Genomic DNA, 22,063 nt, shown 5'->3' with positions numbered 1-22,063 from the left:
TGTGCTATTTACAGATCTCTGCGCTGGAAATAGGGACATCCACTCATTGCTCAGCCGGATAGGGTGCACACACACGCAATGGACCCAGGCTCCCTCTCTCTCTCACTCTGTGCTACTCACACTACCACCCCCCCTCCCCCATCTCTCTCTCTTGTATGTTGTCCCCATCACACAGTATTTTTCTGATATATTAATCAGTGTTTGCATGGCACTTTGCTCTGCAGTGTCGGTGGGCTTCGAGTATGAGGCGTGTCTGGGCCTGGTGCTGTGGGAGAAGAGAGCCATCAGTCTGCAGGGATACCAGCTGCACCCCTCCCACATGGGAGGCTGGACCCTGGACAAACATCACGTTCTGGACATAGGCAACGGTAAGATGCTTTTCTCTGGAAAATCACTATCGTGTTGTGTCGTATTGTATCATGCTACTATAGTGCTACTACACAACTGTGATATCACACAGAATTTGTAGTAATGTAGTATAGAGAGTAGAGTAACTTTATTGATCCCTGTGGGGAAATAAGATTACTCCACTGTAAAGTACGTCAGCTTGGTCATTGCCATTCTGGTGACAGCAAACACATTTTTAGAGGAGACAAACGGACATCAGGGTTTCTTTTAAGGTGCTGGTTACAGGAGGCTTACTTGTTCAGAGGGCAATAGGCTGAAACGTTTGAATGAATTATCTGGCATTGGCAAGAAGGGAGCGCAGTAACAGCAACTATATTATATTACACTTAGCTGACGCCTGTATCCAAAGCAACTTACACTTATTTAGGTTCAGGGTATTGGTCACAGCAATGTTGTTATGATGTGTATTATGCATGTTCATCAAGGGCAATTCAGCCATGGATGAAGGTTCTAGTAAGGGTGGGATTAGAACCTGCAACGATCTGATCTAAAGGACAGTACTCTAACCACTGAGCCATGGCTGCCTCTACAGTGCATATAACTATATAATAGGGACCTTGTCTTAATGTATTACCTGCAACACCCTACCTGGACGTCAGCTGACGTAACGTGATTGCAGACTGGTCAGCTGCACTTCCTGCTTTTTGGCGCAGTATGTGTTATCTCCAATATGAAATTGAGCAGAGGCACTAGGTGACAACGGTCTGACGGTACGCTCCTCTCCCTTTTTAAGTGATGCCCCTTAATATTTGAGATGTATTATACTGACATTGTTGCTTACACAGCAGAAAGAAAGCTCAAATTGGAACTGTCCTTTCAGGAAGAGGATGTATGAGAACCGAAATCGGCATTTGCGTTTGGCAGTGATTCAATATCACACTCAATGTTAGAGATAAAATGTCACAGGTGAAATATGTTGAAAATGGCGACATATGTTACCAAGTGGATGAACACCTTGCCACATGTCATTTTGCCAACTATGATATTGCAATCTATGAATGTAATACATTATGTAAAAGTACATTTCCGACACCAGTGAATAGAGCGGAGGGCTGGATGTTGAAGTGCATTAGTGTGGGGGCCCTTGTGTTATCAGTCATATCAGTAGCAAGGGGAAGGGCAACTGGCTGTTTCCCATCAGACTAAGCTATCACACCGCCCAATTGACTGAACATGAAGTATGACTCGCAGCCTCCCAGCCATAGATAATAGAGGAAAACCTTGAGGGGGGCGATCGGTCAAATTAATGGCGGAATAAGTCCTTAGCACATTAATGCAGTTGTGCAGATTCTCTGTACTTATTTTATTCCTCACTTCAGGGCTTTGGTGGTTGGTTTGTCGTTACCACACACGAGTGGAGTCAAACAAGCCATTTCCACATCCCTATTTGCTCCCCTTGAGCACTCAGAGATGAGTCAGCAAGATGGCCTCTCGACTCTACTGCAATCTAACCTGAGCAAGGGCCCCCTGGGAAACGTCTCAATGGAGTTCACCAACATTATACACCTGCGCCAACTGATACAACCATCAACAGTTCAAATACCTGAACCACTTCGGTCAACTACCACTACATCTTTTCTATAATTGTGTGTGTGTGTGTGTGTGTGTGTGTGTGTGTGTGTGTGCGTGCGTGCGTGCGTGCGTGCGTGCGTGCGTGCGTACGTGCGTGCGTGCGTGCGTGCGTGCGTGCGTGCATGCGTGCGTGCGTTTGTGTGTTGTATGCATATTTGGAACTTAGAGTCTTGGAGTCTCTCCCTCTCTTCTCTCTTCTTGCTTCATATCCCTCTCCCTCTCCTCCTCCCTACCTCTACCTCTACATCTCTTCTCTCTTCCTCAGTGTGAAGTGTTAAGCTCCTCATCTCTTCATACTCAGGGCCAGGTGATAGCAAAACCTTTAGATCCTTTCATCTCCAGTCTCAGCCCTTCTCCTCTCTCACTTCCTCACTTCATCAATGCAAACTGAGACACAGCGGATAGCATTCCTACCAGAAAAGCAAGGTTTTTCAACAGTTTCTTCCCAGCAACAGTGAGACTGATGGCAAAAAAGAACATTTGATCCACCTTTTTTTTTATTATTCTTTTGATCTCTTTGATTTTTATCACTTTTTCATGTATTTTGTCTTCCTATTTTTTCTATTTAATTCTATTTATTGACTCAGAGGGCCTGCACAAGAGTTCCTATGTGCTTGGACTACTAGTTTATGCACAAATGGCAAATAAAGTACTTTGAACTTTGAACTTTGATCACTTCATTCACTTCCTGCCCATTCTTTTTAAGCACCCTCGCGGCTCATTCACATACAAGGTTTGGGTGTGCAGGTACGGCAACGGGGGCAGCGCCAGCACGAGAGGTTCATGGGCTTTTCAGTTGCCCTTTTCACACTGGACAGTCTGCATGTGCATTCTACCCACGGGCGTCAGCATCCAGTCCCAGCCTTCCCAGCCCATACATTCCAATGGGACTACTCACAGCACACCTGCGCAGAAAATAGACTTGAGTTTTCAAGTTCCACCGCACACAGGCAGTCATGGGTGAGCGGTTAGGGCGTCAGACTTGCATCCCAGAGGTTGCTGGTTCGACTCCCGACCTGCCGGGTTGGTGGGGGGAGTAATCAACCAGTGCTCTCCCCCATCCTCCTCAATGACTGAGGTACCCTGAGCATGGTACCGTCCCACCGCACTGCTCCCCATGGGGCGCCACTGAGGGCTGCCCCCTTGCACGGGTGAGGCATAAATGCAATTTCGTTGTGTGCAGTGTTTACTTGTGTGCTGTGGAGTGCTGTGTCACAATGACAATGGGAGTTGGAGTTTCCCAATGGGCTTTCACTTTTCACTTTCACTTTCACTTCGCTTTCACATTTGTCCGGGCTCCTGCTCGTGAGCCCATCCATGCACCATGCTGACGCCTATCTTTGGTCTGAAAGGAATACTCTGTGTACATGTTTTCTAACTGTTTCGGGCTGAGCATGGATACATTTGGACACGTTTTGATTATACCCCAAGCTTGCTATAGTGTATAGCTGAAACTGTAGTGCATTGTGGTGTGTGATAGCACTTACTTTACCATCCAAGAAACAGGCAACCCAAATGTTTGTCCTGTATGTCTCTGATGATTGTGTTAAATTTCCGTTTGACTTTAATTTTCCTCGTGTACTAAGACTACCCTCCTACTGAATCTTTGCGTACTGAATGTGAAAATCTGGAAAGATACATTTGCACCACAGTTTTCAGTATCGGTCCATACATTAACAGCTTTTCATGCTTATTCACATGGTACATCCGATTCACATGAAATTTAGCACATGTGCATTTTTCACATTAAGTTAGTTTAGTACATCTGAACATTTGCGTTAAAAGTTCCTTACTACTTAGTTACTCATTTACTTAAAAAGTTACTTTTTTGTGCTTAAACAAGCTTTGTAAATGAGGCCCCAGGTGTGTTATTTTATCTGCAAACGAACCATTTGGCCTGGCACCTGTCCTGAAAATCCCAACAGTCCATCTTATAAAACTATTTCAATTAACATTGAAAAGATGAAGAGCATTGAATTGCATTGAAGTTGATTAATGAAGTTGCAGGGAACTGTCCCATCCCACACATGCCACAGTTTATGTGGTACAAAGATAAACTCAAAATAAACTCTGTTTTTAGGCTGTGGCTGCGTCATTTCCAACCATTGCACCACCCCAGGGTTATCTGAAAACCAATCTTCTACACAAAAACACTTTTCTTCAATAGACAAAATTAATTTCTCATGACATACAATCCAAATAACAAACACAATCTCAGATAGAGATGAGTAGTATAAGGAGACATGCTGCTTCAGTACATGCATGGCCATGTCCTGTATAGTATAGCAAACTCTTGAACAAGGAAATGCATTTTTACATTCTCACTGGAGGTGAGCCTTACCTAACATAAGAAATAGAAAGTCAACAGCTGCCGAGAGGAGTTTCCATTGTTTATTTCTAGAACGGTGTTCAGAAACTGCCTCTGTCATTAAACATTGAAGACAGAGTGTTGTTTATCTGAACCAAATCTGTCAAGACTTTCCCACAAAAAGATCAGAGAGAGAAAGCGAGAATGGAAACCTATAACGTCTCTCTCTCTCTCTCTCTCTCTCTCTCTCTCTCTCTCTCTCTCTCTCTCTCTCTCTCTCTCTCTCTCTCTCTCTCTCTCTCTCTCTCCTCTCTTCCTTTGTCTTTGTTTCTTATCTTGCATCTTGTGAAGGAACTTTTCCACACATTGGCGCGCGCGCACATACACACACACACACATACATACTAGGCATGGTACGGTTTGCGTTGCAAACTGAGACCGTACGGTTTGCATGTCACGGAACGGGGTAGTGGGCAACCGCACGGTGCCCACGGTTTCAAAAAAAAAAATAAAAAAATAGAGTGACCACCGGCGGACGACGCTATTGATAAAATCCTACTACTTTTACAAGCATAAAACACAAAGACTACGTAGGATATTGAGTGTGGAAAGACTGATTTCTATCAGCCAACTGAAATGCATGTAACAGCATGCGCCAGCTGACTAGGCTACAGTAGCCTACAAGCAAGTGCAGGTCGGTCAGCAGCGTCACCGTCTCCCCCCTCTCTCTCCACGTTAGCGCAAGTGACTGTTCCCAGCCTTTATGCTGACCATTTTAAATTAAATGAACATGAATTTACAAACAATGACAGATTAGCAGAACAAAGTAGACTATGACTTACGTTACAGTAGCCTAGTGTAGGCTATATCCACGTGGCATTGAATGGGGATTCCGGACGGCAAAATGCGAGATAATTGAACATATCCATCAGATTCACTGCGCTGTCCTTAACTGCAATCAACTGTAGGCAGCCAGTTAGACTCTGATGGACGGAAGGGGACTTTGTGCTGTTGCCTAGTTAACATTGATGTTTAACACTATAACAAAAAATAAAATTTGACTGTTTTAAAAGGCTCAGCTTCACAGGAGTTTTGTGAAACATTCTTGTGCATACACTTCTAAAAAAACGATCTTTTAAAATTATTTGTTACCTTAACTTTCACATTTTAACATAACATAACCCTATCAGTTGTTCACTTAAAATTGAATTTGACTTCTGATTTTACTTCTATGCTTCTCACGGCCGGCAGTTTCATTATAGGAAGCGATTCATAAGCGGAAAACTCGCAGAAAGCGGTATCAAAATAAAAGTCCAATTCGTTCTCAGTGTGTCATTAACCAAAATAGTCATACTGCACTGACCTAATGGTCCCATTGCCTACAGGAGTGTAGCTGTTTTATTTTTACACGTCAAATGTGTTATAGCATGTAATATTTGAATATTTGTCAACTTAAAAGTTAGGACTTAGTTCTCCCTTTTTGTGAAATAAATGGAAGCATGTTAAAATCATAGATATCTTTCCTCTTTCAGTTGGGTTAAATGAAGTCAAATTCAACATACCCATGATAAGCTTACATTTTCATTCTAATTTTTATATAATACATTTCATTAAAAAAAAAAAAAAAACAGAACCGTACAAAACCGAAAACCGTGACCTTGAAACCGTGATATGGACCGAACCGTGACATTTGTGAACCGTACCACCCCTAATACATACACACAACTGAGGAGACAAAAAGAAAAATGTCTGCCAAAATTTTCCCTCCGCCTTTGAGAGTTTGAGTGCTCGGCTTAGTGTTCAAACATTTCATAACATCCCCCATCCCACCCGCGCACACAGTGAAGAAGACCTGAAGTTATGTAGATATGTGTGGCAAATCTCCACCTTTGATAGCAGTATTGTAGACAGGTGCTTTACCTGGTAAAACTTTATTTGCCCATGCACATTTATGCACACACACACACAAGCACATGCGCGCACACACACACACACACACACACACACACACACACACACACACACACACACACAGACACACACACACACACACACACACACAAACACACACACACACACACAAACACACACACACACACACACACACACACACACACACATACATACACACACGACCATGCGCACATGCGCACACAAACACACACACACACACACACACACACACACACACACACACACACACACACACACACACACACACACACACACACACACACACACACACACACACACACACACACACACACACACACACACACCTTTCTTGTCTATGTAAGAGGGTACGTTCAACAGTCCTATAAAAGCAGTAATTCTCAGTGGGGGGCTACGAAAGGAGAGGAGAGAAGAAGCTCCCCCTGAAAAAGCATTCTCAAAGCCGAGATTCTCCTCATTTGGAGGCATGTGTTACTGCATGCACAATAATGACCGCAAAACCTTGTAGGCCTATATACTATAAGTAGACCTCTGTGTATGGATACACTCATGCACTGTAGACAATTTTACTCATACAGTCTCTCTTGTACTTGCTTGATCTCTCATGCTTTTGCTATATCTCTCTCCCCCTCTCTCTCCCTCTCCCTCCCCCCCTCTTGTATGTTCTCTCAATTCTTTAACAATCATCCCAACATCATCCCATCACCCATCATCTGTCTCCCTCCATGTCAGTCTTTTATTCTTTTATCTATCAGTTTGTTTCTACTTTATTTTGTCTTTTTATGCCTCTCTTCAGATCTATTTCTCAGCTTTTTCTTTCTAACCCTGACTTGTCGTTCTCACTCCCGTTGTTTCTTGCTCTGCCTGTGAACTGAGTCTCTCTGTTCTGTCTTCTGCATTCACACTTTTTGTTCTGTCTCTGTCTTGCACCTCGCCTCCACCACATCCCCACCCTTCCCCACTCTAAAAGTACTCATACCAAAGACATCAGTAGCTTTTGTCTGCAATCCTGTGTTAGATTGCCATGCCATATATGTGGATGAAAAAAGATTAAAAATGTCTCTAAGCAAGTCGACGTTCCCAGCATTTCTGCACAGTTAAACTCTTGCATTATGGAATCAAGCCTTTCAAATCTGAAGAATCTCCCATATGTAAAGAAGCCTTGTCTCTGGCTGCTTGCCTTGTGTCTAGCTAGTTGCTAGTTGCATCATTGGCTTCATTGACAACAACAGCTGCACACAAGACTTAGCTAAACAAAAACGAAAAATCGGCATCAAAGCTGATTCCGGTGCTTATGTGGCCTCTTGAAAAGTTTGCCATCTTGAAAACGTTGGCCTTGAAAACTTTATCTGTTCATTTGCTATAGCCTACCTATTATAGACTGTTAGCACACAAGATACGCTGCAAATTCGTCCACCTATTCAAAAATTATTACACTAACAAGTCAGTCATCTTGATAGTCAGCTTTCTTGAAAGCATTAGCGTGACAGCTGTGACAGTAACCAACAAAGAACAGTATGCCTGTGATCTGGCACCTGTAAGCATAATTAGCTGGTGTGTAATCACAAGGGAGCTGCTGGATCCTATGGTCATGACAGAGAAAACGAGAGTAATCTTACGGTAGATGGTAACTTTGCCTCCTAAATGCATGTGATTTTGTGTTTTTTGGCAGACACCACAGGCAAGCAAACAGACACACAAGTTCATTGCAATATCAACCCCCTCCATGAGGGCCAGATAATGTCAAAGAGATGAACACATACTATAGACCTACATGCTGACTGGACTTTATCTGGACTGGGTGGTGCTATCTATGTGATGTGATCAGAGTCTGTACCTGAAAGTGAGAGGAATAAGAGAAAGCTGACATGCATGTCCTGATTGCTTTGATATAAAGGTTACATTCAACTATAAGAGCCAAACTCCAGCCCTGTTCTTCTGGCCTGATGGGAGATTGTAAGAGGAGATAGGAGACGTAGCGAGAGTAGCACTCACCCTGCAGAACTCTACAATCAAGCCTGCTTCCTAACCGTTAAAGGAACAGACCACCGCACTTTAACAATGAAATATGTTCTTCTCATAAGTGAGATGAAATGGTACATTCCTTTGTGCAACATCCCAGTCAGTGAGACGCGCTGTCACTCCTGTTAGCATTTTGTAGCTACTCAGCATGGCCGACAGTAAGATTCGGGGCTGTAGCTATATGCGACGAAAGTCTTACACGGTTTTCCTGTTTACATAGGTTGTATGATCATTGACATGAAACAAAGTTCGGTTACGCAAATTGAAACGTAGCTTTTTCTATGCTGTGGAAAGTATAAAGACAGGCGTAGTAACACCTGCGCGCTTCGACAGCCTATTGATACCTTCACTTCTCTTTTTTTTTCTCCCCAATTGTATTGACGTATTTGAAGTGGGGCCGGGGGAGAAAAAAAATCAGAAGTGAAGGTATCAATGCACTGTTGAGGCACGCAGAAGGTGTTACTACGCCTGCCTTTATGGTGCAGACTTTCCACAGCATAAAGCCACGTTTGAATTTGCACAACCAAACTTTGTTTCATGTCAATGGATATATAAACATACATTAACAGGAAAAACGTGGAAGATTTTGGTTGCATATTCAGTAACTACAGCCCCGAAACTTAGCATTGACCATGCTGAGTAGCTACAAATGCTAACTGGAGTGACAGCACGTCTGACTGACTGGGAGGTCGCACAGTGCTCAGAGAGGTACGTGTCATCTCGTCTCACTTCTAAGAACATATTTCATTGTTAAAGTACGTTGTTCTGTTCCTTTAAGACACGTCGTAGTTATACAGTTGTTACCAGAACTGCAATGACCATGTCGTAGTGCATTACTAAAGGCCCTGTGTTATGTCATAGTAGTGTAGTACATAGTTCGTAACTTTTCAATGACTATTACAATGTCTCACTGGTGGAACGGCTTGTGTTATGGGGATACAGGGACTCAGTTGGAGGCAAATAGTTAGGCGTGAAATAGTTAGGCATTTCACTACCACAAGGGTCAGCTGGCCAACACCCAGTCAATTCAGTTTCCAGAATCAGGATTTCAAGTGTCCCCCGAATCAGACAGTTTTTTCAGAACAAATGTGACAGACTATGTGTGAAAACCCACTGCTCTGCATTTCACAGCATTGTGAAAATTGCACAGTAGGAGGTGCTCCACTGAGAACAGCTGTATACTGTGCTTGTGGAATAGGAAGAAAATGAAGACATCCCAGACAAGACAATCCCATCTGCCTCACCCCTCAAAACAAAAGAAGGAACCGCGGGAGGGTGGAGGAATCAAGCAACGCTTGTAAAGCTGTTTCAATGACATTTAGCAACTGGAGGAGATATAGGCCTATTGACATGGACACTTATGGTACATAGATGTACTAATCTCGGCCAGTTGAACTTTCCAACTACTTGATGTTTTGGGTTTATTAAAAAAGTCTAGTATTGGTCCCATTATTCGTAGAAAGTGAGGTCAGTGAGGACACAGGCACACACGCACACGCGCGCACACTCATACACACACACACACACACACACACACACACACACACACACACACACACACACACACACACACACACACACACACACACACATACACATACACATAGAGAGAGAGAGAGAGAGAGAGAGAGAGAGAGAGAGAGAGAGAGAGAGAGTTAGTGAGACACGGACAGAGAAAACAGCACAATAAACATTTTAACACAGCATACATGCAAACACAAGTACGGACACACACACACACACACACACACAGGAGCTGTTTAAAGTGGAAGGGTGCTGGTAAGTTTCTGCTCATTTAAGCGCTAGCAAGACAAATGGCAGCCCATGTCAGGTGTGTAGTGGAGTAAGATGGTGCACGGTAATTTTTGCAGTGTTAATTCAACCGTTAGAGTAGGACATACTCTATAAGTATTGAATTCTACTATACGTGTTAAATCAACACTGGAAACACACTGTGTAGCCGTCATCTAGAGGAGGAGCATCAACATTCTCAAAGGCTATGAAACAAACCCAGCAACCATGGCTCAGCCAATCACATTTGCACATTCCATGAGCAGACACGCGTCCTAAGCCAATTAGAATGGACGTGGCTGATACCCAGCCAATCACAGAAGGGCTTGCAGCAGAGCCATTGAAGTGATTAATAGGGCAGAGCAAAGCAGGCAGCGGCATTCTAGCATGTTGCTGGATATGAATAATTCATTTGTGTTGGCTCGGCTCGACCCTTTGAAGTTGCTCTTTGGCTTCCCTCTTTCTTTGAAGAAATGAGTCAAATGTGAGAGTGAGTGAGAAAATGATCAAAGCATTGTCTAGCGTGAGCCCTAGCAATCCACAGGTAACCCACAGTCCAAAGCCTTTGATGTGGCTGAAGCCTTTAAACTCATCTTAATATTCAGTGCTTAAATGTTTAATCCGCTTTAATCTTATTTGCTTCGATGTTTTCAATGTAAAGGCATTCCTGATCCTCGTCATTGATTATGCTGTAAGGCAAGTGTGCTGTTCTCCCCCAGGTGCAATGAGAGAGAGAGACAGAGAGAGAAAGAGTCATCGTGTGATGAGAGAGAGAGAGAGAGAGAGAGAGAGAGAGAGAGAGAGAGAGAGAGAGAGAGAGAGAGAGAGAGAGAGAGAGAGAGAGAGAGAGAGAGAGTCATCCTGTGAAGAGGGAATGAGAGAGAGAGAGAAAGCGCGAGACAGAGAAAGAGAAAGTCATTCAGTGAAGAGAGCTTCTTCTGCTGCGGATGGTCTCTGAAATTGGGACATGCTGTGCTAAGATGTTGGCAAAACAACTCGGACAATTCTGTTCAGCTGTATCCACTCCATTCCCCTCAAATCAACTCTTCTCACCCCTCCCTTTCCTACCTCCTCTACCCTTGTCTCACCCCCCTCCCTTTTCCTCTCCACTTCCCTCCCCTTACATCACTTCTCTCCTCCTCTCCTCTCTGCACATTTCTTTCTCCTCCTCCTCTCCTCCTCTCGCCTCAGCCTCACTATCATCTCCTCCATTTTCTCCACATCACCTCTTCCCACCTTCCTGCCTCTCCTCACATCCTCCTCCTCTAACATTTCTTTTGATCGCTTTTCCACCCTACCCCTCCTGACCTCTCGTCCGCTTCTCAACAAACTTAGCTCCTCTTCTTTCTGTCTCTCCCAGAAACTCCATTTCTTTCTCCTTCTCAAGCACTTTGTCCATCTCAAGCACGAGTGCAGTAAATAATCACGAAAGAGTCTTTACTTGCAACCTTCAAGAAGCAAGTAAAGACTCTTCTCTATCGTGACTTTTTACTACACTAGTGCTTTCGCAGCTTCAGTACCGGGGTAGACACCAGGTAGCCCTCCAGGAGCTTCTGAGGTGCCCGCCAAGGATATAAAAAAATATTGACTTGGACAAGATTTTCACAGTTAATGTTTTTCTTTATATAAGATTATTTCTTTATTACCTATAAAGAATATTTCTTTATAACCTATACGCAGATTATCATTCAATCATAGTGTGATTTGAGAATGATGTAAAGACATCGGTAGAGGATTTAGAACAAACAAGTAGCCCTCGGGTAGCCCTCAGTAGCCTTCAGGTATAGCCCTTGGTAGCCCTCAGACCAAGAAAAGGTTGGGGATTACCGTTCTGGCATGTTGCGTATGTGTGTGTACTGTACTTCACCCTGAGCTAATGTACTTTAAAAAAAACTATCCCTTCTTGGCACCTGCACTTATTGTTCTGTATATTTGCTGTGCACTTGGTACAAGTGTAGGCGGTGATTATTTCCTTGATTGTAAGTCGCTTTGGATAAAAAGTGGCTGCCAACTGCAATGTAATGTTATATATAATGTAGTCTAATTTTCTCTCTTTCCCTGCATCCCGACACTCCACCCTGTAATGTGTACAATCTCCATTGTGCATAGAGCTATATACTGTATACCAAGACTGGGTTTGGTTCTTGATACAGTATATTGTATTATATACAGTACACGTATAGTATGGTAGCCTGGTCTTGACATCTGTACATTTCCCTCCATGTTACGTCTGGGTCGGGGCCTTGTGGGAGGAGACTATTCGTGTTGCAAGTCAACGGACCAATCAGCAAATGGGGGAGGGACAAAGATGAGGGAGCGAACAATAGTAAACCTTCCTGAAATCGTTACTCGTGTGACGGAGCTCATCTTGCACCTGTTCACCCCCCTCGGGGATCAAACGTGCGATCTCGTCAACTACATCGGTCCGGCAATGGGAGACACAGTAAGATACCGCTGGGCCAAGAGACTAGTCTCTCGGCCCAACGGCACGAGACTGTATGAGGCTATCGGAGGGAGGTTTACCAATGTTCCACGCCAACTCTGTGCTAGTTAGCCTCTGTTACACTCGGATCAGCAGTCTAGACTCTCTATACACTATAATTAAATTAGTATGACTGCATGGTAAGACTGCACTTTGCTATTCTGGTCCAAAGCAAAAAAGCAACTTTAATATGAACAATGTGCACTAGTTCCATTCATAAACAATCAAATTAAAGGAAACAAGTTCAGAGATAGGAAACTTTCCCCCTGGCCAACACTAGATGCATTTGATGTTGATGTGTGTTTGGTGCCCCCTGCAGACGTCCCACACACACAGCGGTTAGGGCATCAGACTTGGAGGTTGCTGGTTCGACTCCTCATCGGCCAGGTTGGTGGGTGTAATTAACCATCCTCCTCCATGACTGAGGTACCCTGAGCATACCGTCCTGCCGCATTGCTCTGTTCAGGCACTGTTTGGGGCTGCCCCCTCACACGGGTGAGGCATCAATTCGATTTCAGCACTGTGTGCTGTGAAGTGCTGTGTCACATTGACAATGGAAGTTTCTCAGGTGGGCTTTCACACAGTGGGCAAAGGCACAAAGACAAAAAGACAGACAAGGTCATGCATTATCTGGCCCAACCCCCTCCAGGGGGTTAGGTAATGAAAACAACTGCAGGTTTCCCACACCCATGCACAGGTACGCCGCTGTATGTGAAGAGCTCTTTTCCAAAACGCGGTATCCACCATTTTTGACTTTTCGCATTTTATTATTGGAATTGACTGATAAGTAGTCCTATCATCTATGTGTGAATTCTTGCCATTCAAATGTTTTGAGAACATGCTTTTTAAACCTCTGTAAAATGCATTTTGTAATGCAATTCAATGGAATGCCCAATACAAAAATGTCAATTTCCCAACATTCTATAAAATGGATATATCTCATTTTGGAAAAGAGCTCTTCATGTGTACTTGTTGGTGGGCAGCGTTTGCTGTTCTTTCATCCCATTTTACAACATCTGTATGTTAAGTTAGCATTGTTTCCTCGGTCCACAGGTATCCTGTACAAAGGCAGCGGTGAGCAGAGGTTGCTCTCTCTGCTGCCCCCAGTCATCTCCACGGTGATGGGTAACGGGCGGCGCCGCAGCATCTCCTGCCCCAGCTGCAACGGACAGGCGGAGGGCAACAAGCTGCTGGCCCCCGTGGCTCTGGCCTGGGGCCTGGACGGCAGCCTGTACGTCGGAGACTTCAACTACATCCGCCGCATATACCCCTCCAGAAACGTCAGCAGCATCATGGAGCTCAGGTTAGACCACACCTGCGGTACGCAACACCAACGCCACGGACAATAGTGTAGGCCCACATTATTGTTGCTGGTGTTGCATATGCAGCTCTGAAAACACTAGCAGGGTGTTCATGAACCCGAAAAGTTTTTTTCTCTCTGCAAACTATGATGACAATGTGGAGACATCAGCAGGTTAATCAGGGTAACATGTGACGTGGTAAAGTACAAAACCTGGTGTCAGCTCCCTGGTTAGCACTTTGGTTCCAAATGCAACTGCTGTGGGGACAGGCAACAAAACCTTAAGGCTTCTTCTCTGACTATGGGCGCACAACAACAACAATAGAATTTTATATTTGTTTTTGTTACATAAGAATCGGTGTAGTTGTTGGATTTTGGGACAAAACAGGACAAAATGAAGTAAGAAAGACATCAAAGGGACTGAATAAACAGGGAGCAAAGACAGGACACAGCATGTAGAGACAACCAGAGGCAGACACATGCATCAGAAACAAGCAACAGAATCCAAGTGAAAACAACACAAAGCAGGCAATAGCAACAGACAATCTGACAGGAGGCAAGAGAAAATAATTGCCTTGTAACAAAGGGGAGTAGAGTAACCTCGCCGGGTCTGGGTGCACCTCATGGCAGCCATCCCACTTCTGACTCTTTTTATAGGGTAGGGCAGTAGCTGGACCTACTGGAGTACCAAACTGGGCCTCTGACCGCCAGTCCAAAGAGCCAGGCTCATTAGCATGGCAGTTGGAACCCACAGCCCTAGTAATGGTCACTCCGTCACATACGCGGGGAACTTATCAGGCTAAACACACAGTTGGACAATAGATAAAATTGCCCTACTGTGATGTATGCTAACTGGCGGATTGTGATAAATTTGTAATTTGACAACATGCTAACTTTAAAGTCAACCACTGCTGCAAAAAGTGTTTGATTTTCCCTGAGCTATGGCACACGAAGATGTACCAGATGTACTGCACCAGCCCTCTCAACACCAGTTTCATCCTAGCCTTGCCCTTTTACCGTCCCTCTACCTGCAGCTTCTTTGCTGCCAATTGAATTAGGCCAGCGGTTCCCAAACTTTTCCACCTGTGCACCCCCTTGTACAGTTCAATATCGTTCGCGCACCCCCTAAGCGAATGTTGCACAGCCGCACATTTTGGGCAATCCTCATTTCCAATAGCCCTGACGTTATTTCTGCCATTATTACAAGTCTAGGAGTTATAAATTACACTTCAGATGGACCCTTCAAGCATACAATTCTTCACCAAAAAATTAAAAACTACATAATGTTCAGGAATTCTGTATGAAAACACACATATCAGTCATTGCATTCAGCTCATGCACCCCCTTATGGCAAGCCGCGCACCCACAGGGGTGCACGCACCCCACTTTGGGAAACCCTGAATTAGGCTATTCAGAGAGGCTTTTACATTGCTGTATGAATCATGAGTGAATCACCTTTAGGTCACCTTGAAATGGGTTTTCATTCTCAGTCAAAGAGACCCACCTAGCATAGCGTGGTGCTATTCTTTTCTATTGGAAAGATATTCCAATGAAGTAAGAAAGGAGCAAAGAGAGCAAATGAGAACGGTAGGCTTATAATGTGTCTTACATGGTGGTAGACTGGTCCAATTCCCATTCCCTTTGTCATTTATATCAATTGGCATTCCATATTTTTCTACATAGCCTATATTTTAATAGTACTACTGTATGTAGGCTAGTAGTAAATTCAATTCAATTCTTTCTTTATTTCAGACCCAGGGGGATCCATATCACATATCATAGTTGTACATGTTTTTTTACAGTAGCCTATGTTTCATAACTTGATCTCATACAAGAAATGTGCCTGTTGAAGACATGTTTCTCAATCTGTTCTTGACGGCTTTCTCTGGGCGTCTCCTCTGTCAGGGACAAAATAAATAAAATTTCCTCATCGTTTTTTTCATTGACATCTTTTGATTTTAAAAGCATCTTAGCATCATGTTATCTTTAGCATCTCTCTCTTTTTGGCACTACTTGTTAGCTTATGCCATAATTGTTTTTGATTCACGGTTTCAAACCAAGAAAGTAGTTGAGGCAGAAAGCCCAGTAAAGAAAAAAAGCAAAGGCAGTGGTACCTCAGTGGCCTTTGCATAAATATGTAAACAGGTTTGAATATAACAATAGGTGATTTGTATTCCATGGCTGCAAAATGCTTACCAGCTCATGCAGCAATTCCACCACAGTGAGATGATAAGAGGAAAGCATTTCGTAAGCCTCAATACAATAATAAACCGTGAGTTCAGTATAAAAGCAGTGCAGAATGAAAGATAAGAGAGATGAGAGGCAGGCTGTCCAGACAAGAACAGGCACAGGCATGCCTCTCAATATCAACAAGATGACCTCACATTAAGAAGGGAGAGGAGCAGGGATTCACATTATCACCTGCTAACTAGTCAAATTCTGGTAAAACGTTGCTTGCTAGTAATTTCAGTCTCTATAGCAGGCAGGTGTCTTTGCTATTCCATAGCACAATAGAGGGGATCAGTAGGGAGGAGGCAGTGGTAGATAGGATGGCAAGTGATCAAGAGATGCAGTTAATAAAAGACGAATATAAAAGAAAGTCGGGATGGAAATTATTGTGTGAGCATTATAGGTTAAGAGATACAGAACTGAAAAGAGCATGAGATACAGCATGTAATAAGACATTGAATAATTTTGGAAGAGTAACAGTGACATGGAACAAAGAATGAATGAATGAATGAATGAATGAATGAATGAATGAATGAATGAATGAATGAATGAATGAATGAATGAATGAATGAATGAATGAATGAATGAATCTAGAACAGACAAAACAATGAAATTAGTGTATTGTCTAATACTTTGGTGTCTGTGTTGCCTAGCACACTAATAATTTCTCCCAGATAATATTTATCTTCTTTCATTAGTGCCTGTCTGATCAATAATCCATTACAATGCCAGAGGAGGAACCTTTGATTTATAAATGTCTGGTGTGCCTTGGTGAGAATGGGAGAGAGTAGCTTGCTGTTCAATGCAGGGGCAACGTGCCTCAAATAAATGTTATTCCGTGGATACAAAGAGACAAAAATAATCCTACCAAGGTGAACACCCATTGTACAACTCTTTCACAACTTTTGTCCCCCATGTCCTTGTCTTTCCTCTTTTCCCTCCCTGTCCCTCTCTGTACATCACTCCCTCTGCCTCTTTCTCCACCCCTTTGTTCTTCTCCTTCCCCATTCTTTTATTGTCTGTCTGTCTGTCTGTCTGTCTCTCTCTCTCTCTCTCTCTGTCCCTCTCTCTTCTCTCCTGTTCCGCCTGGACTGCACCGCTCCCAGGAATAAAGACTTCAGGCACAGGTAAGTGATTCTACCTTGAAGCTGTCCTGTCTCCCTCCTCCCATGTACACATGTGTTAGGAGCGTTAATGGCTTCTGTAGCCCTGATGCAGCAGGGCCTCTGTAGCCTTGACCCTTGCCGAGGAAGCAAGGGCATCGAGACGGGAAGAACGGATGAAAAGCACATACTTTACACTCCAATTGTGAAGTCACTACTTGTTCCTCCACATTATGCTTTTTTCCGTGTGCTGTCGGGTCCACAATCGTCTGCAAAGGCCAACGCATTGTGTTCTGGCTCAGTGACGTCTGGTAGAGTCTGGCGTAACATAGCTAATCAATTATTTATTGTGAAGGCTCACGGTAGAACGAAATCATAAAAAGGTAGAGACATCAATTTCCTAAGAGAGTGATGTCTTTTCCCACGCACATCTATTTCCCCTTGCTTTCCCTTCCCCTGCAAACTCTCCCCTTCTCTTGTATCTTCTCTCTCTCTCTCTCTGTCCCTCTCTCTCTCTCTCTCTCTCTCTCTCTCTCTCTCTCTCTCTCTCTCTCTCTCTCTCTCTCTCTCTCTCTCCCTTCTCTGTTGCCATCTCTAGCCATCTGTTTCTGCCCAAGTGGTTAGTCAAAAGGAGGCAAGTGTTAGCTCTGCATTTCTCTCTCTCTCTCTCTCTCTCTCTCTCTCTCTCTCTCTCTCTCTCTCTCTCTCTCTCTCTCTCTCTCTCTCTCTCTCTCTCTCTCTCAAACAGACACACATACAAATATAAATATAACTGCAGCATGTCAGGCTGCTGTACACCTACTAGAGAGAGGGAAAGGAATAGAAAGGAATGGAAGAAAATATACTGTGTGGAGGATTACACAACATGCAGAAGAAAAGATAATGCGTTGGTGGGAAGCGGTGCAACAACATGAGAGAGTACAGGGAAAGGACTGGGGAAGTTCCCTTTTGCTGAACAATGTACAATAGTGCCCTTTCAGATAGGTATATTCTAATGGCACAAACACCAAAAGCGACTAGAGCGACACCAGTGATGGAAGTAATTGACATTTTTTTCAAGTCGCTGGCGACAGAGGAGACAAAAGCAATGTGGGCGACAAGAGGCAATTTGAGGGACAGTTTGTGGTTGAACTCCAACAAATGTTGTGCAAATAAACAATGTGTGCCTTTATATGCAGTTCAGTATCCCGAATGTGAGGCATATCCCGGCTATGATCACATTCGGGATAAGGTGTTTATATGAGCACAGAGCGTTATATCCCAGTAAGTAAGTAATTCTTGGCCGTAATAGAATCCTCAATGTGTGTATGAATATTCCACCTAGCATATCCCGATTTCTCAAAGTCCTGAATAAGGGCTTATGCAGGATACTGAAGTCGGGAAAAGGTGTTTATAGGTTCAAATGCAAATTCGGGCTACTTAATATCACAATCATATTCAGGATACGAAATGGCATGTAAACACACTCATAGATGCAGTTCGGCAACAGCCACCACAGCCAATTGGACATTTGGAATGCTTGCATTCTGTTTTTAACGGCCGCTTTTATAGCTCATGTGGCTCCTGCTATGAAGACAGTCCAGCGACTCTTTGTAGCTTTGGTCTCTTCTGATGTGTTCGCGGGGTAAGGTTCAACATGGTATTATCTGTTGAAAGGAGAGTTTTTGTAGCGAAATGTATAACGTTGTACCACATGTACCCTCATTTCTCACATACAAAAACATGTACATTCACACATACACACAGAGTGTATACATACTGTACATTGAGGATTTGATAATCATCATGAATATTCCATTTATCAGCTTTGTTTTTCACATGCCATTTTGGTTGCTTGCTGTATCAGGCTGTTCTCATTGGGGCAACCAAAACATCTGTCCCCCTGCAAACTTCCACAGTGGACAGCTCCTCCTTTCTGTTCTTTCTGTCTCCATCTCTCCTTCTCCAACTGCCCTCTCTCTCTCTCTCTCTCTCTCTCTCTCTCTCTCTCTCTCTCTCTCTCTCTCTCTCTCTCTTTCTCTCTCTCTCTCTCTCTCTCCTCAGTGAGTTGCCAACTCAGCTCAGTACATCTTGCGTGTCACTGTCATCTGTCGGTCTCTCCGCTGTCATCTCTCTCTGTCTGTCCGTCTGTGTCTTGTGTTCTTTCCGTGTCTGTGTCTGCATTCTTGGCTGTCTCTCTGACCGTCCAAGTCAATCTGTCCATCCATTTCCAATGTGCTTGCATTCTCTCTCCAGCTCTGTATTATTTTGTGTCTTTTCTGTCACCTCTCAATCTCCCTCTCCATAACCTCCTGACTCGCTCTCTGTGTCTGTCTCTGTGTCTGTTTCTGTTTCTGTTTCTGTTTCTGTCTCTGTCTCTCTCTCTCTGTCTCTCTCTCTGTCTGTCTGTCTGTCTGTCTCTCTCTCTCTCTCTCTCTCTCTCTCTCTCTCTCTCTCTCTCTCTCTCTCTCTCTCTCTCTCTCTCTCTCTCTCCCCGTACAGTTCTCATCTCTTCTACTTGTCTTTTTTTCCCCTCTACCCAGTAACAACCCTGCCCACCGCTACTACCTGGCCACGGACCCGGTGACGGGGCAGCTGTACGTCTCGGACACCAACTCACGGCGCATCTACAGGCCGCGGGCACTGGGGGGAACCGTAGAGCCCCAGCAGAATGTGGAGGTGGTGGTGGGGACGGGAGAGCACTGTCTGCCCTTCGACGAGGCCCAGTGTGGGGATGGAGGGCCAGCCACCGAGGCCTCTCTCGCAGGACCCAAAGGTGGGGGGAGAGCAGGGCTTGACACTGACACCGGCAAACCGGCCAAATGCTGGTAAAACTTGGCTGTGGCTGGTAACAATTTCAGGGTCACTAGCCAATTTGGCAGGTAGCTTATTCTATGGTATGACATATCAGAATAGTGTATCAAGAACAAGGTCAGTTACCGGTACGCACTTCCTATTTGTTTCATTTTGTTTGTTTTATTCCTTGGTAGAAACACTTGCAATCATATTCTTACTTAAAGCACCCCATCTTCTGAGGTTAGATGTACAGCATCATGATAAAAAATAAAATAAAAAATACAATTTGTGGCTAGTAGAATAGCTGGATGGCTAGTGACTCGGGAAAACCACTAGCCACAGTGGCCGGCAAGTGAAAAAGTTAATGTCAAGCCCTGGGGCAGAGTACTACTAATAGCCAACCAAGTCATTGGGATCAGTGGAAAAGACAGTGGAAAGATACAATGAGATAAGAGCTCTAGAAAGAGGTGAAGATAGCTGTGTAGCTGTGTAGATGATGGTGTGAGAGAGAGGGAGTGATAGTAGAGTGACATGTTGGTTACTCTATGCTGTTGGAAGAGAGGGAGGAGCAAAGAGTGATTGTGCACACAATATGCAGGCGAGCGTGCACGCACACAGACACACAGACACAGACACACACACACACACACACACACACACACACACAAAACACACACACACACACACACACACACACACACACACACACACACACACACACACACACACACACACACACACACACACACAGTACCTGAATATACATGCACACACGGACATACAGACACACACACACACACACGCCCACACACACACACTCAAACACCCAAATGCAAACATGGAGGTGGTGGGGACAGGAGAGCACTGTCTTCTCTTTAATGAGGCCCAGTGTGGAGATGGAGGGCCACCATCCACAAAAAGGCTTCTTTCCCAGGACCCAAAGGTGGGGGGAACAGCCAGCCAACACCCCCTAAACTTTCTCTCTCTCTCTCTCTCTCATCCATATACACCTGCACATGTTCCTCCTGCGGCAGCGCTTGGCAAAATCAGGGGTTCAGTAGGAGTTCAGGATGCATCGCATATATTACATGAAATGGAATAACGTCTGGCAGTTGATAAGACACACACTGCTTTTGGAAAGGAAATGATGGTGCAGCAGGAAATGGAGAAAGAAAGACAGAGACTGAGGAGGGGGGATCTGTCTGTCTGTCTGTCTGTCTGTCTCTCTCTCTCTCTCTCTCTCTCTCTCTCTCTCTCTGTCTCGCTGCGTCTTGAGCAATGCTGTCATCTTGGCAGAGCCAATTTGACAGTGTTTCAGCATTTAGGCCTCAGAGGAGGAGACGTTAGGCGTAGCCCGGGACTGAGAGCTGAGCCGGGGGGCTTTGCCAGAGCCTGCTTCCCCTAAAGCTCCGTGCTGCACGTGTCAACTCCAATGACAGGTCTCTCAGTGTCCTCACTCAGCCGCCTCATGGGTTTCCTATGGGTTGCCGCGATAACTCGGTGTCCTTATAGGTTGTCGACGTGAGCTACCCGTCAAGTGGAGCCTTGCAACGCATTACAGTGGTGCATCTAGGAGTTTAGGGTTTTGGGTTTGTGATGTGGTGACAGCCTATTGCAAGCCCATCTCGACGAAGCAGCTGTTCTTGACAAACACCGTCCTCTCGAGTTGTGGCGATAATGCTGATGGAGGGCTGACATGCAGCCTGGCTGTCTACCTGGGACGCCACAGGCTAATGATTTGCTGTGGCTTTTTTCTTTTTTTTCGATTTGAAAAATGAATCCTGTCATCACCTCAGGGTTTTCTTTACTCTCCATCCTTGCGTGGGACACTTTTATGACCCAGTGGTTTGAGATAAAGTTCTCCTGCCTGGATCGGGATGGTTTCAGTATTTTTTTTTTAAAAGGCCTGGTGTTGATCTCCCCTGCGTCCACATGGCAACTTTCTTCCAGACGACAGATTGATGACGCACGAGGCTCGTCTCAGACCACTGAAGCCTGTCTGCTGTGGCGCTGGGCAAAGCTGTAACAAATAGACTGCTGCCCCAGATATCCACATGGCTGCGAGTTCAGTGCATCGTCATGAGACTACGCTCACTAAAATATACACACATACACACAGT

At 44.5% G+C, this 22,063-nt stretch overlaps 1 protein-coding gene across 1 annotated transcript in view; it reads left to right on the top strand.

Moving 5' to 3' along the window:
- The window catches only part of si:dkey-237h12.3 (teneurin-3), a 215,683-nt gene that overhangs the window by 171,635 nt on the left and 21,985 nt on the right, over positions 1–22,063 (top strand). Inside the window, exons 20-23 of the mRNA XM_063188595.1 lie at positions 225–368; positions 13,590–13,839; positions 17,172–17,192; positions 19,691–19,923. Coding sequence (XP_063044665.1) covers positions 225–368; positions 13,590–13,839; positions 17,172–17,192; positions 19,691–19,923 — 648 coding nt within the window. The remainder of the gene's footprint in view (positions 1–224; positions 369–13,589; positions 13,840–17,171; positions 17,193–19,690; positions 19,924–22,063) is intronic.

The sequence above is a fragment of the Engraulis encrasicolus genome, chromosome 22, assembly GCF_034702125.1.
Source record: "Engraulis encrasicolus isolate BLACKSEA-1 chromosome 22, IST_EnEncr_1.0, whole genome shotgun sequence".
Classification (NCBI taxonomy): domain Eukaryota; kingdom Metazoa; phylum Chordata; class Actinopteri; order Clupeiformes; family Engraulidae; genus Engraulis; species Engraulis encrasicolus.
This window is presented reverse-complemented; position numbering and strand designations above follow the sequence as displayed.